This window comes from Serinus canaria, chromosome 20 (genome assembly GCF_022539315.1).
Source record: "Serinus canaria isolate serCan28SL12 chromosome 20, serCan2020, whole genome shotgun sequence".
Classification (NCBI taxonomy): domain Eukaryota; kingdom Metazoa; phylum Chordata; class Aves; order Passeriformes; family Fringillidae; genus Serinus; species Serinus canaria.
Genome location: NC_066333.1, coordinates 9,081,471 through 9,093,890, shown reverse-complemented (window position 1 = coordinate 9,093,890; position 12,420 = coordinate 9,081,471). Strand labels below are relative to the sequence as shown.

General features: G+C 48.1%; 1 protein-coding gene across 2 annotated transcripts in view; it reads right to left on the bottom strand.

Moving 5' to 3' along the window:
* NKAIN4 (sodium/potassium transporting ATPase interacting 4) overlaps positions 1-6,263 on the bottom strand; it is a 50,184-nt gene extending 43,921 nt beyond the window's left edge. For both annotated transcript variants that reach the window (XM_030233073.2, XM_050982242.1), the window contains exon 1: positions 6,115-6,263. In XM_030233073.2, coding sequence (XP_030088933.2) covers positions 6,115-6,168 — 54 coding nt within the window. In that variant the 5' untranslated portion in view covers positions 6,169-6,263. The remainder of the gene's footprint in view (positions 1-6,114) is intronic.
* Between the last annotated feature and the right edge of the window lie 6,157 nt (positions 6,264-12,420).

Sequence of the window (12,420 nt, the reverse complement as noted above, 5' to 3'; positions counted from 1 at the left end):
TTTTTTGTCCAGAAATGTCATTTTTTTCCCTCCTCGTGTTCTTTAGACAGGGAAGGGGTGAAGAATTGCTGCTTCTGAGACAAAAGTTTCCACTTGGTTAAAAACTCTCTTTCTACCAAACTGAAACACAGAGACACAACCTGCGCAGTTGGCTGTGCTCATCACATGTACTGTGGGAGAAGTGGGGACAAAGGGAACATTAAATCACAAATTATCCCTGGTTTTGGGGGGTGTTTAAACAAGAAAGAAAGGTTTAGTTCTACTGACCTCAGACCCAACGTTTTGTTAATGGGAAAGGCAATGCTACAGCTGGGGCACTTACTGCTCACTGGATAATATGCATTTTCTTAAGTGCTCAAAAAGCAATGGGCTAGTCCAGGGTTTTCCTGGAGGAAAAGAGATCACAATCTGGCCTTTGTTATCCAGTTTGTTCTCCAAGAGTTCATACTTGAGGGCCCCTGGAGCGGATTCTTGGAAGAGCTCCACTTTGCACCCCAGCCAAAATGATCTGAGTTTCCATATATTATTAGCACACAATGGAGCAACGTCAGCTCCCTTAACCCCACACCAGCCAGAGGGAGAGGGTCCCCATCAGGGAAAACCAGCTCCTTCTCTTCTTCTACTGAGAGGAAAAGGGGAAGCCAAAGGAGCAGAGAGTGACCGGGAAAAATCAGAGTGGTCAACAAAGTCACTGCGTCAGCTGAAATAAAACCCCAGATCTCCAAGGAGAGTTGACTTCAACACCACCCTGCCCTCAGCTGCTTTTTTGGCTTGGCTTTGGCCAAATTTCATTCCTGGTCTGAGTGGGTTTGGTTAGAGGACACAGTTCCTGTGAGTCATCTGCAATCTCCAGCACCATCATAGGAAAGGAGGATGTGGGGAGCCAGGAGACCTGGGCACATCTCAAACACAGACCCCAAACTGCTCCTCCCTTGTTCTTCCCTTGGGCTGCAGTGTACTGACTCCAGCTGCTCAGGAAAAATGGGGGAAGAAAAGAAAAATTTCATGCAAAAATTCAACTTTTTGTCAGAAAAGCTCCACCACTCCAAAATTAAAAATGTTTGCCAGCACAGCAAACATTTGCCAGCACATTTTTGACTTTTCGCCAAAATATTCTGGCCAAAACTTGGGAGAAAAAGTCAGGATTGTCTATGGAAAGCAGATACTTCTCATGAAAATATTCATTTAGTCAAATCCCCAGGTTTCTACTGAAAGTCAGCTTCAGTGGAAAATGCTGACGAGCTCTATTATTGGCACAGCTTTAATTTTCCTTTGTCTGCAGCAGACACGGAGAAGACAGCATCTGTCAAACGCAGTCTTTGGTCTTACGTTATTATTTAGCCTGGAATATTGTTCAAGGACTTCAGGATAGGTTTGAGCCATCACAGAGCTGGGTGCTGTGCACATCCACCTAAGATGGCCTTTTCCCTGGAGGGGTTAGGATTTAAGCACAAGCCATGGAGAAGATAAACAGCTGGGGAGAACACAAGGTAATTTTGGAGGGGTCCTGAGCAGCGTGATGAGCCAAGGGATGCTGTGCTTCCCCTTGCACCTGCTCTTCCCCCCAAGGCTTTGTGCTCAGCCACATGGCAGCTGTGCAGGCTCACAGCTCCCTCAGGGCAGCCTGACTCTGCCCTGGCTCCAGAGGCAGCTGCAGAGGAGGGGAGAGACAAGTCCTGCTCTCCTCTCCCAACCTCCAGCCCAAATGATCCCTGGGGTGGAGAGGAGAATGGCAAGCAAGTGATTTTTACAGCCCCCAGACACTGCAATCCTTCTCCTCCTCACCCTGGAGAGGGACACGCTATGCCACCCTCCCCCTTGCAGCCCATGTGTGCTGAGGCATCGAGTCAGACAACTGGGATCACAGAATCCAAGTTTAGGCTGGAAGGGACCTTAGATCATCTGATTCCCACCCCCTGCCAGGGCAGGGACACCTTCCACTGTCCCAGGCTGCTCCAAGGTCCATCCAACCTGGCCTTGGACACTTCCAGGGACCAGGCAGCCACAGATTCTCAGGGGCTCACTACCCTCAAAGGAGAGAATTTCTTCCAAAATCCAATCTAAACCTACTCTCTTTCAATTTAAATCTATTCCCCCTTGTCCTATCACCACATGCCCTTGTAAAAAATCCTTCTATTCCAACTATTTTAACTCACACTTCATTTGTGCCCAGATCCAGCCTTTCCAGGGCATCCCACTGCCAGTCTGCCACACTCCCCTTCTGCCCTCACTCCTCACATGCCCTGCATCATTTTACGCTTCAATCAAACCAATACAACCACTTCAAGAGAGTAGCTAGAGAAGGATCTGTGCTGGTTTCAAACAGCTTCCAGGACTGGTTACCCTCTTCTGTAATAGATTAAAAAGGAACCACTAAGAAAGGAGCGAGGCAAAAAGAGTGCATGAGGAAATAAATAAGTAAGTAAGTAAATAAATAAATAAATAAATAAATGTATATAGTTACTTTTGGTTAGTCTCCATGTGCAGTCCCGTCCCAGGGCGCCTTGTTCTGTGCTCATTTGAAGTATTAGTCACTTTTTCCATTAGAAGCTGTTATTCTAGGGGGATTTATAATGTATCTGTAAAATTGTCTCCAGGCTTTGCTTGGCATCTGAGCTCTCAATCCATGGACAGAATGTAAAGAAACTACAGTTGTTTGATTTATAGGGACAGGGCACAGGGAGCCAGGGAATTTTTCCATGCTCAGTGGAAATAAATTCACATAGTGCCTCCGGTGCACAGGCACTTACAGCTCCAGAAAATTCACCAGTTGGGTGCAATCTCACACTGGCCGAGAGGAAAGCAACAAATCAATGATTATTTAATATCTTCCTGCCTGAGACCCAGCCCTCGTCTGTGGCTCCCCACCAGGGCCCACCCAGCCCACTGGTGGGTGTGACAGCCTCATTCCACTCGGGTTCAGAAATCCTGCCCTTGGCAAACCCTTTTCAGTTCTAATTCCTACACAGGGCATTTCTTAACTCACTACAGAGGCTCCTTGACAGAGAACCTCATGATTTTTTCCTGGGGAGGCCTATGGCTCATTTAAACTTTGTTCTTGTTTCTTAATACACATCTGCCCAAGGGCTGGGAGGGATGAGGAAGGGCTAGTGGTTTGCTGTAGGTGACAACAGTTCCTGGATAGAAGAGATGTTTGGGCAAAGTGAGAATGGGGAGGGGGCAACTCCTTTGGGAAACACAAACCCTGGAATAAAACCCCAACATTTTGCTCACGGTCCTCCTCTGTGCCATCCATGGCTGAGAAGAAGCTGTTTTGCAGGGTAGCCCTGACCTGGACCAACTTTCACCCAAACTGCTGCTGGAGATAGGGCTGGACTGGGAAAAAGGGAAGGATTAGGGACAGGGATGCACACCCGGACAGAGGGAGGGAGAGCCAGAACCTTCTTTCAGCTTCCCTGCAGCAGTGCTCAGCAAAGCACCGAGCCTAATGTGGACGCTTCAAGGAAACAATAATCTAAAATTGGAGCACGGCAAATTATTTATTCAAACTACAGCCTTCCCTCCCCCCTTGATTAGCAAACCGCTGGGGAGTCAGCCCTGATTTTCTTCAGACAGATGCAAACGCTCTCCTCCTCTCCCTGTGCCACAAGGCTCAGCCCGTGGGGGGCTGAGGAGCTCGTTGGTATTCGCATTGTGTAGCAGCTCCTTCAATTCACACGTTGTTCTGCTCTCCGGCTGGAGCACAAACTTTTTCTTTGGGAGCACACACTGCAAATGATGAATTTGTTTGTTTTCTGCCTTTTTTTTTTCTTTTTTTTTTTTTTTTTCCCAGGGAAATATTTAGACTGCAGTGTACAAACACTTCCCCGCACGCTCACTCAACTACTTGCACCTAATAAAACAATCTATATGAAGCATTGCAACTCAGAGTCCCTGAGTCGAGTTTTTTGGGGGGTTGTTAATGTTTCCATTCATCATTTATATAAAAAGCCCTGTGAAGCTTTGAGGAACAGACACCAGAATATGTAACAAATCTCAGGGGTGTGCTGCAGAACTGAAGTGGGAGATCTCAGCACCAAAATTCTCTCCCCAATTAACTCAGAGGAAAAATGTCCACACAAGAGCCAGAATTTCACCCCTGGGACTTCAGCAGTGGGAGACCCAGAGCTTGGCAATAAACATGGAAGGCAGTGAAGGGTTCAAAGTATCAAATGAAGCTAAGCAGAGACGTGAGATGAACAAAGGAAGTTCACGTCATTATAATTTATTGATGATCTTGGCCTGATTGCTTCAGTGTTTTGTCTTAGCAGAGCCCACCCTGGGCAGCAGCGAGTCCTGCACGTCACTTGGCCGTGCGGATGTGGAAGTGATGTGATGATTTACAGACAAAGTTTGCTCAATTAAATAAGAAAGTAAATAACAAAGCACCACACTAGATCTCACCCTCACCCAAGCTCTTGCTGGGAACTGGCCAGAATCTCCTGACCTCACCCCCTCCAGAGCACAGCTCCAGAAATTCCCTCACCATAGTTCACATTTTTCCAGCTCTACCAATTCACCCAGCAAGTGCCATGGGAAATCTCTACAGCTTGAGGCATCCAAACTTGCTTAAGAATGAGCCAAACTGATTCTTTTCTTCAAGGAGGAGGGTCTTAAGGAAAATAAAATGCTGGGGGTTCTTTGTCCCGTATCTTGGATACAAGAAAACTCCCACGCTTGTCAGAAATCAGAACAGCACCAGCAGTTCATGGCTTTTTCTTTTTCTCATTCCCTTCCTTTTTTTTCTCCCAGTGTGTGAGTGTGTGCTTAGAGCAGGATGACATAGTGATGGGTTTAAGAGACAGTGAGTGCTGAGACACCAATTTCTAATGTAATACAAGGTGCAGCTTCTTTCTTGTGTCATCACGGGTGAAAAATCAAAAGAAATAATACAGGACACTAAATACACTCCCCAGCCATTCAACTCACTCATAAATATGCTGAGCAAGACGCTTTGTGCAAGAAAACCCCATCACTTCTATTCTGTATTTTGTTTAACGATGAGTCAAATCCTCCACACTCGTCTTCCGATTGTGCCAGTCTGGTTCACAGGGGTGCATTCCCACCCTCTTCCCTTTCAATTTTAGGCTGTTGGGTATAATTTCAAAACTAGCAGGTTCCCAGTTCTCCTCTCCCACCTTCAATCCCGCGTCTGCTCCCTGACTCTTTGGAGGAAAAGAAACGTTGTCACAGCACCCAACTCCAAAACAAAGAGTTTTAAATAAACTCACTCTTTGGCACCAGCAAACTATTCAAAAGAACTTCGCAGGAAGCCTGCCCTTTCCTGCATGCTTCTAACTCTCCAAAATAAAGCAAATTTGGGACACGGCAATGAAATTAAAACCCTAGATGCTGTCATTTCCTTTTTAAGGCTGGAGGAGCTCTGGAGCCCATTAGCTATTGACAAGAAGGGGACCCTCCAGATCCAGGCTGGATGCGCACTCAGGGAACAACCAAACCTTTGTTTATCATCTATGCAGATGTCACAAGAACCAGGAACCCGCACCCGCCAAGGACCGACCCGTGCCCACCAGGGACCGCACTCTCCGCACACTGGGAAGTTTATTCCTACATAATTACATTCGTAATAATAGGCACATTCTATCTAAAACCTCCACTTCATCCCGAGGAGGTCTGAAATAATTCCTTCCAAGCCAGCACAAACCCCAGCAGGGTGGGATGCGGGCGGCCAGGGTGGGATGCGGGTGGACCTCTCCATGAAAGAGGCTGAAGGTACCGGTGGGTTTGTGCACGTACCAAGTTTGGTTTGGTTTGCAACACCGCCACCGAGCCGCCGGGACTCCTCTCAAACAGTAATTTTCTTCTTTTTTCAGTTGCATTTTATAAGCACAAACTTATTAATTGAGAACTACTTTTTTCCCCCTCATTTTTCTGTTTTTGAGTTAATCACGGGTAAATCCCCCCGGCACAACACAGCGTCCCCAGAGCGCAGCCCACATCCCTCCACCTTGCTGCTCCGAGCCGAAGTTGCGGAGGAGCGCAGCCCAGCCCGGGGCAGCGGGCACCAAGGCGCTTTTGTTCGCGGCCCCGTCCCGGCGAGCCGGACCCGCAGGTCCCCGCAGACTCCCTCCGACGCCGAGCGCCTCCACTCACCAGCTGCAAAGTGCAGAGGAAGATGAGGGTGCAGCGGCCGGTGCAGCATCCCATGGTCCCCAAGCAGCGGGGGCAGCGCAGGGGCAGCCCGGTGGCTGCGGCCCCGCCGCCGCCCTGGGGCTCCGCTCCGCTCCGCGGCCGCGGGGAGCGAGGCGGGCGCGGAGGTCGCTCGGTGTCGCTCGCTCGGTGCCGGCTGCCGGAGCCCCTCCGGGAGCCGGGGAGGAGGAGAGCGGGGCCACAGCTTAAAAGGGCAACGCTCCGGCGGCGCTGCCGTCCCGCAGGCTGGGCGGGCTGGCGGGGCGGGGGCTGCCGCCAACGCCGGGATGCGCCCCCCGGGCCCCCGCAGGCGCGCTGGGATGCTCCGGCCCCGGCCCCGGCCCTCCCCCGGGAGGCGGGGGCAGCAGCTCCGATTCCCCGGACAGAGCAGCCCCTCGTTCTTCCTGTAGCCGGACGGAGCAGTGAGCGGTCTGTGCTGGGGCACAGGGCTGTGCTGGCCAGGTGTGCGTGCAGGACGCACTGGCTGTGGAGCTCCACTCCTCTTTCCACATATGCTCCCCCGTGCAGGTGCTGGCATGTTCACCCTGAACATTATGAAGCACCAAACTAACCTAAAATGCAATGGTTTTTCTAATAAAATTTGTCAGAGAGGATGCACATGAAAACAAATTCCTAAAGGGCGATAAAACAAGGGATTCTTTAAAGTGAACGTTTATGGGTATTTTACAGTGTGCCCAGGTTTGAGAAGGAATCCCAGCTGACTCGGAGCGGAGGGATGTAGGTGGCATCGTTCTACTTCCAAAAGTGCTTCTATCTGAGCACCTTGTATGCACCACTTGCTGTACCCTGCAGCTGTAGGAAAGCAAGTCAGTCGACTTTAATTGTGAACAGCAGAGCAAACCCACAAGCACACAACCTTTACTTTACACGACTCCTTTACGTGCCCGAGTCCTCCCCACTGCCTCCCCTGCCGAAGGAGAAGCAGGATCCAGAAGCCACGGATCATGCCAGCCTGTCCTGTGCACACAACTTCCCTTGTGGCCGGCCTGAGGAGCAGGTCACATACCACACGCTGTGACTGGGACAGACCTGCTGCTAAGCTCAGCACAACACGATAAGAAGCTTTGGGAGAGCCTCATCTGGTGACAAGGTCGTCTCTTTGCAATCTCCGGTGGCTCCAGCGTCTGCACAACAGTTTGTTCTGTGGCCTCTGGCTGTCTCTTCTTCCTCTGAAGCAAGTCAGGGTTTCATTTCTGCCTCCCAAGTAGGGTGTGACTCCGCACCAGCAGTGATCAGCTCCTCTTTCAGTTTAAATAAGCACAGCCCGCTGCTCCGTGCAGTGGGGTGAGAAGGAGGTGGTAGCTGAAATCGTACTAGCTCTGTCATTTCACTCGAGGAAAGCACTGCCTGCCTATATTCAAAGGAAGCAGGATTGGTCCTGAAGTGCTAGGAGTGTTTAAAACCTTATATTAACAACATTATTGTTATTCACATCAGCCACAGGGAGAAACAGAACAAACAAACAAACCGAGTCTGAATACCTGAGATTAGAAGGCAGACTCTGAATTGATCACAAATCCTTCTGGTTTTAAATGGTAAAATGTATTGATTATCTGACCTGTGCACTGTGCATAACCAAGGCATCAATTAATACAGTCAGGTACAATAAAACACATTTTATTATAGGTGAAAGGAAAACACCCAGAGAAGAAACACCCTGAGAAGAAGCCAGTTTATTTCACCCAGAAAACTATGGACTGGGGAAGCTTTGGAAGTATTCATATTACCCAGAAGGTGGATTTTGAATGGAAAAAGCAATGAAGCAAAGATCAGTTTATTTTTTCATGAATGCAGATAAAACATTCCCTACATACTGCACAGGGAGGTCTCCCTCTTCACTGTAGGGTCAGGCAACTGACATCAGAACTAGAACAAGAGCTCAAGCTGGCCAAAAGCAGCCTGGGGTTAGGCTGGACTTGTTATGTGCTCTGGAAACTGCTGGGAACAGCAGGGGAAAGCTGGTGTACAGCCATGCAGGTTAGAACCTGGCTTTTGTGCCAATTCTTAAGGTTTTCTGCATCTCTTGTTCCACCTCCTGCTTCTAAAAACCTCCTGTAGGCATTGCTATTTTCCAGCTCAGTTGTACTGCAAAGGAGACACAGTGTGAAACAGCAAAAGTATTGCTGCTGAAGGGCTAAGCTTGACAGAAATAGGATTTTTTCCACCTGCATTTTTATCTTGATAAGCTCTGCAGAAAGCAAGCATGGCTTGGCTAGGACTCCACATGCATGTGAAGGAAAAGCAGACTTTCCTCAGCTTTTTAATAAGGGTGAGGCCACAGGAATAACCCAAACTGTATTTCAAAGAGAGACTTAAACTCCCAGAGCCTGATGTTATAATCTTCATCGATATGATTTCTTACCTGTCTATCTGACCATCTGAATTGCTGCACGAGTGCTGCAGGACCATGCATCTACCTTGAAAGTTTAATTCATAAAACCAACTGCAACTTTAATTTAGCAAAAAAAGAAAGAAAACCAAAATTGCTCAGTATCCTGAATGTTTTATTTCCTGAAGTAAGAACCCTCAGTGAGAAGTACACACTTCACTCATCCACCCTTTTGATGGATGAAATGTTGCTTCAGGAGTCCAGTCTGAATGTTAAGAAGGATTTATCCTGATTAAGAGGTTCTGGATGGGGTGTGAGTGATTCTTAGCAGGGATATTGTGTACACAGAGCAGGGCAATCACAGGTGGCTGCTACCCCCACCATGAGCAAAGGACCAAGGACAAAGAATTGGTCAAGCAGTCATTACAGCAGCCCTCTCCAAATGCCAGGCCACAGTGATGTTAGAGATATCCTGGTTGTTTCTTTTACTCTCCTTTAATTCCTGAGGATGTGCCTGTATTTCAAGAATCTGATGCACATCCTGACTTCATGGAGGGAATGGAATCCTTCTATGGGATGGGAAATATCCTCAAGTTCAAATGATGCTCCAAAGGTTGAATAGACATGGTTGGAATCAGGAAGCTCTTCCCATCCAAATGTATTGTTGCATGGATTCAGCTGCATTGCCAGGGATGACTAACCTTAGATAGTGGGACCTTGTTATCACCTGTCAGATTGCATCCAAATTTCTGGGAGAAGTCACAGGTTTACTTTAGAAGAGATGAAGAAGCGAAGTTAGCACACTTGAAACAAAGCAGCAGTACCTTACCACAGCTTGTTATCTCTAATACCTGCAGCCTCCTCACTCTGACAGATCAAGAGGAGCAGTAGAGGCTAAAAGTATTAGCTGGGGACGTGTCTCTTCACAGCCAAAGCCTGTAATTGTTACAGCTGCTGAAGGCTGGAGATGCTCTTAAATCCCATGGTACCATGGGGTGCATTATTCCACTCAGTTCATTTCCATCCTCCTCCTCTCCATTTTAATAATGTCAGCCTGGTCACGCTGCCTTTGCGGATGTCTGATCAAACACAGAGGTGTCAGAGTGTTCCAACCTTTCCATCTACACCCCACAGGCAAAGCCTGCCTGTCCCAGAGCTAATCAGCCAGCCCACTCCCCTGCTCCAGGGCACACAGCAGCCTTCCCAAGGTGGCATGTCACATCCTATTTCTGTGTCACAAGTAGAAGTAAGCCCTACTGCCAGTGGCCTGAGTGATGGCAGCTCAGCACTGCACAGAGCAGGATTTCCTGCAGACACATCCAAAATGATCACTGGCAAGTCTGCACATGCAAGGTGGTTGAGCTGTGAAGTTTCCTGCCGCAGGACACTGTGGAAGTTTAAAATTTACAATTGAATTAGGATAAATAACCTTCCTGCATGGGAGAAGGAAAGGGCTCTCTCCTGTCTCCTCAAGACTGATGTTGGATGCAGGGAGAGGGTCTAACTGCAGGTGACTCAAGGTTGCCTCCAGTCACCTTGGGCAGCCAGCTCTGGCTGTAAAAACCGGACTCTGTGATGTGTCCCATGTGTCTTATTGAAGACTTTCAGCATAGAGAAAGATTACTGAACCAACTAGAGAGTATGAAAAAAAAGACAAGAACTCTTGACCTTCTAATTATAAACTTGTAATTTTTCAAACCCGCCATTACCCTGGCTAATAACTGCTGCTCTGGGACTGAAGCCAGCTGAAACCAAGACTATCACAGTAGAAGACCCAAGAGAGGTGGCAATAGCCCAGATATGTCCTTCTTCTCTCCAGAGGGACCAGAGAGGAAGAGAAGGCCAAACTGAGCAGCACCACAGTGGCACACCCGCAGCAGCCCATGGCACACTCATCTTCCCCTCCTTCTGCAGCCTGGAGAATTAATTGCTAAGGAAAACAGCCTGGTGACAGCAAAGCACAGTGTTTCAGAAATTGTTCTCATAACTGCACAAGAAAGGAAAAATTCTCAATGACTTCTACGCTTTGAAATGGTTTCCCTGCAGCCCAGGGCGATCTGTAAAATTAATCAGAACTGGTGTGTGAAATCTGTCACTTTCTCTCTGATCCCTGTGAAGTCTCCAGTGTTGGGGGAGGCAGCTCCTAATCAGGGCTTTTCGGCATTTTTACACCACCATCGTCTGCATTTCACATTTGTAATTCTCTAATATTAACTTGCTGAGCTGCACAACAAATTCTCATCACTCTTTGATGAGCAGGTGGAGGATGGCAGAGGTAGAAGGCATATTCACCAAGTTCTCTGGTATATCAGAGTAGCAGCAAAAGGAACAATTTGTCCATATCTGCCTGATGCAGCTGCCTTGTTTGTGAGATCAAGGCCTGTATGAGGGAAACCTGACTGGCCTGGTTCCTCCCCTGGATCAAACACATCAGCAGCACCCATTTGGAGACAAGGTTCAAATTCACACCTTTACAGATTTGCTAATGTGGTAATTCTGCCATAACATCCCACAAACAGCCTCTCACAGCCTTTTTTGCTCTATTTCTGCATGGCTATAAAGGCAAAACACTGAGACAGATACAACCTGGAGGCTGCCAGCATATTTGTTAGTCTGAGGGGGTGCTTTGTGCCACAGACCACCTCATCCAAGCACCAGCACTGAAACTGCCCACCTGTCTTATTGGTCTGGAGACCAAAAACATCTAACAGCTACTGAACTTGAGAAAGGATGCTTAAACTAGTGCTGTACTAACTGTGGGGATGGCATGTGCAGGGATAGGACCCAGGGAACAGCATGGAGTTGTGTTAGGAGAGGTTTAGGTTGGATATTTGGAACAAGTTCTGCCCTCAGAGGGTGGCTAGGCATTGGAACATCTCCTCAGGGAAGTGGTCTTGCCTCCCAGACTGGAAGAGGTCATGAAATGTTTGGACAATGCTCTCAGGCACATGAAGGAATTGTTCTGTGCAGGGCCAGGAGCTTGATGGATCCTTTCATGTTCCAACCTAGATTATTCTCTGATTCTGTGTCAGCATTCCTGACAAAACAGGCACAGCCTGGAGCAGAGAGGAGGCAGTGCCCAAAGGGTTAAACCCCTCAGGAGAAGCACAGCTGACACCCCAGCACCTCAGCCATGCAATCCGAGTAGCTGGCATGACTGCAGCCACATTTCCAGCCGCAGTTTCACTAGGCACTGTGACCAAGGAGTAATTCAATGCAGCTGCCAAGGTCCCTGGGTATTGATACCAAGTGATTATTCAAGGTTTCCATGCAACAGTTGCATTTCTCAAATGATATGACAAAAAAGAGAGCCTGAAGGGTGAGAGCAGTCTCTGGTTTCAGGCACTGGCTTGGGGTGCTCTCATTTAGAAAAGCTGCTTCCGCTTTGCTTAGGAATCATTTCTTCCTCTCAAATGATTACAAACTTCCCCCAGCCAATTTAACAAGTCTCAAGTGATGTGAAGGAGAAGAAATCAATAACGAGTTTCTTTAAGCATGTCTCTTGAAGGACATCAGCAGTGTGGGTGTGCAGTGTCAGGAGAGGGCATTTGTGAGTCCTGCCCCGAGGAGGGATGGAACATGCAGCCAAAGATATTCCAACACATACACACACAAACCCAGCTATTTTCTGCTGTGCTTTCAGTGATATTCTCTCCAGTCCCAGCCAGGGAGAGCTAATGTGTATTAAGAAGTCAGCAGTGTCAGGTGCCACCAGGCTGAGGGAGCATTTTTTATACACATTTACTTAAGAAAGACTTAATTGCCTTGGAAATAAGCCACTTGAACCAGCCTCCCAGAATTCATTCTGAATATCCACAGAGTAGATTCAAGCAGCACTTCCAGGCTTTTTCCCTCTCCTGGACCAAACTGGCCACTTTGAGAGCTTTGATTGACAGTGCTACAAACTGTGATGTGACACA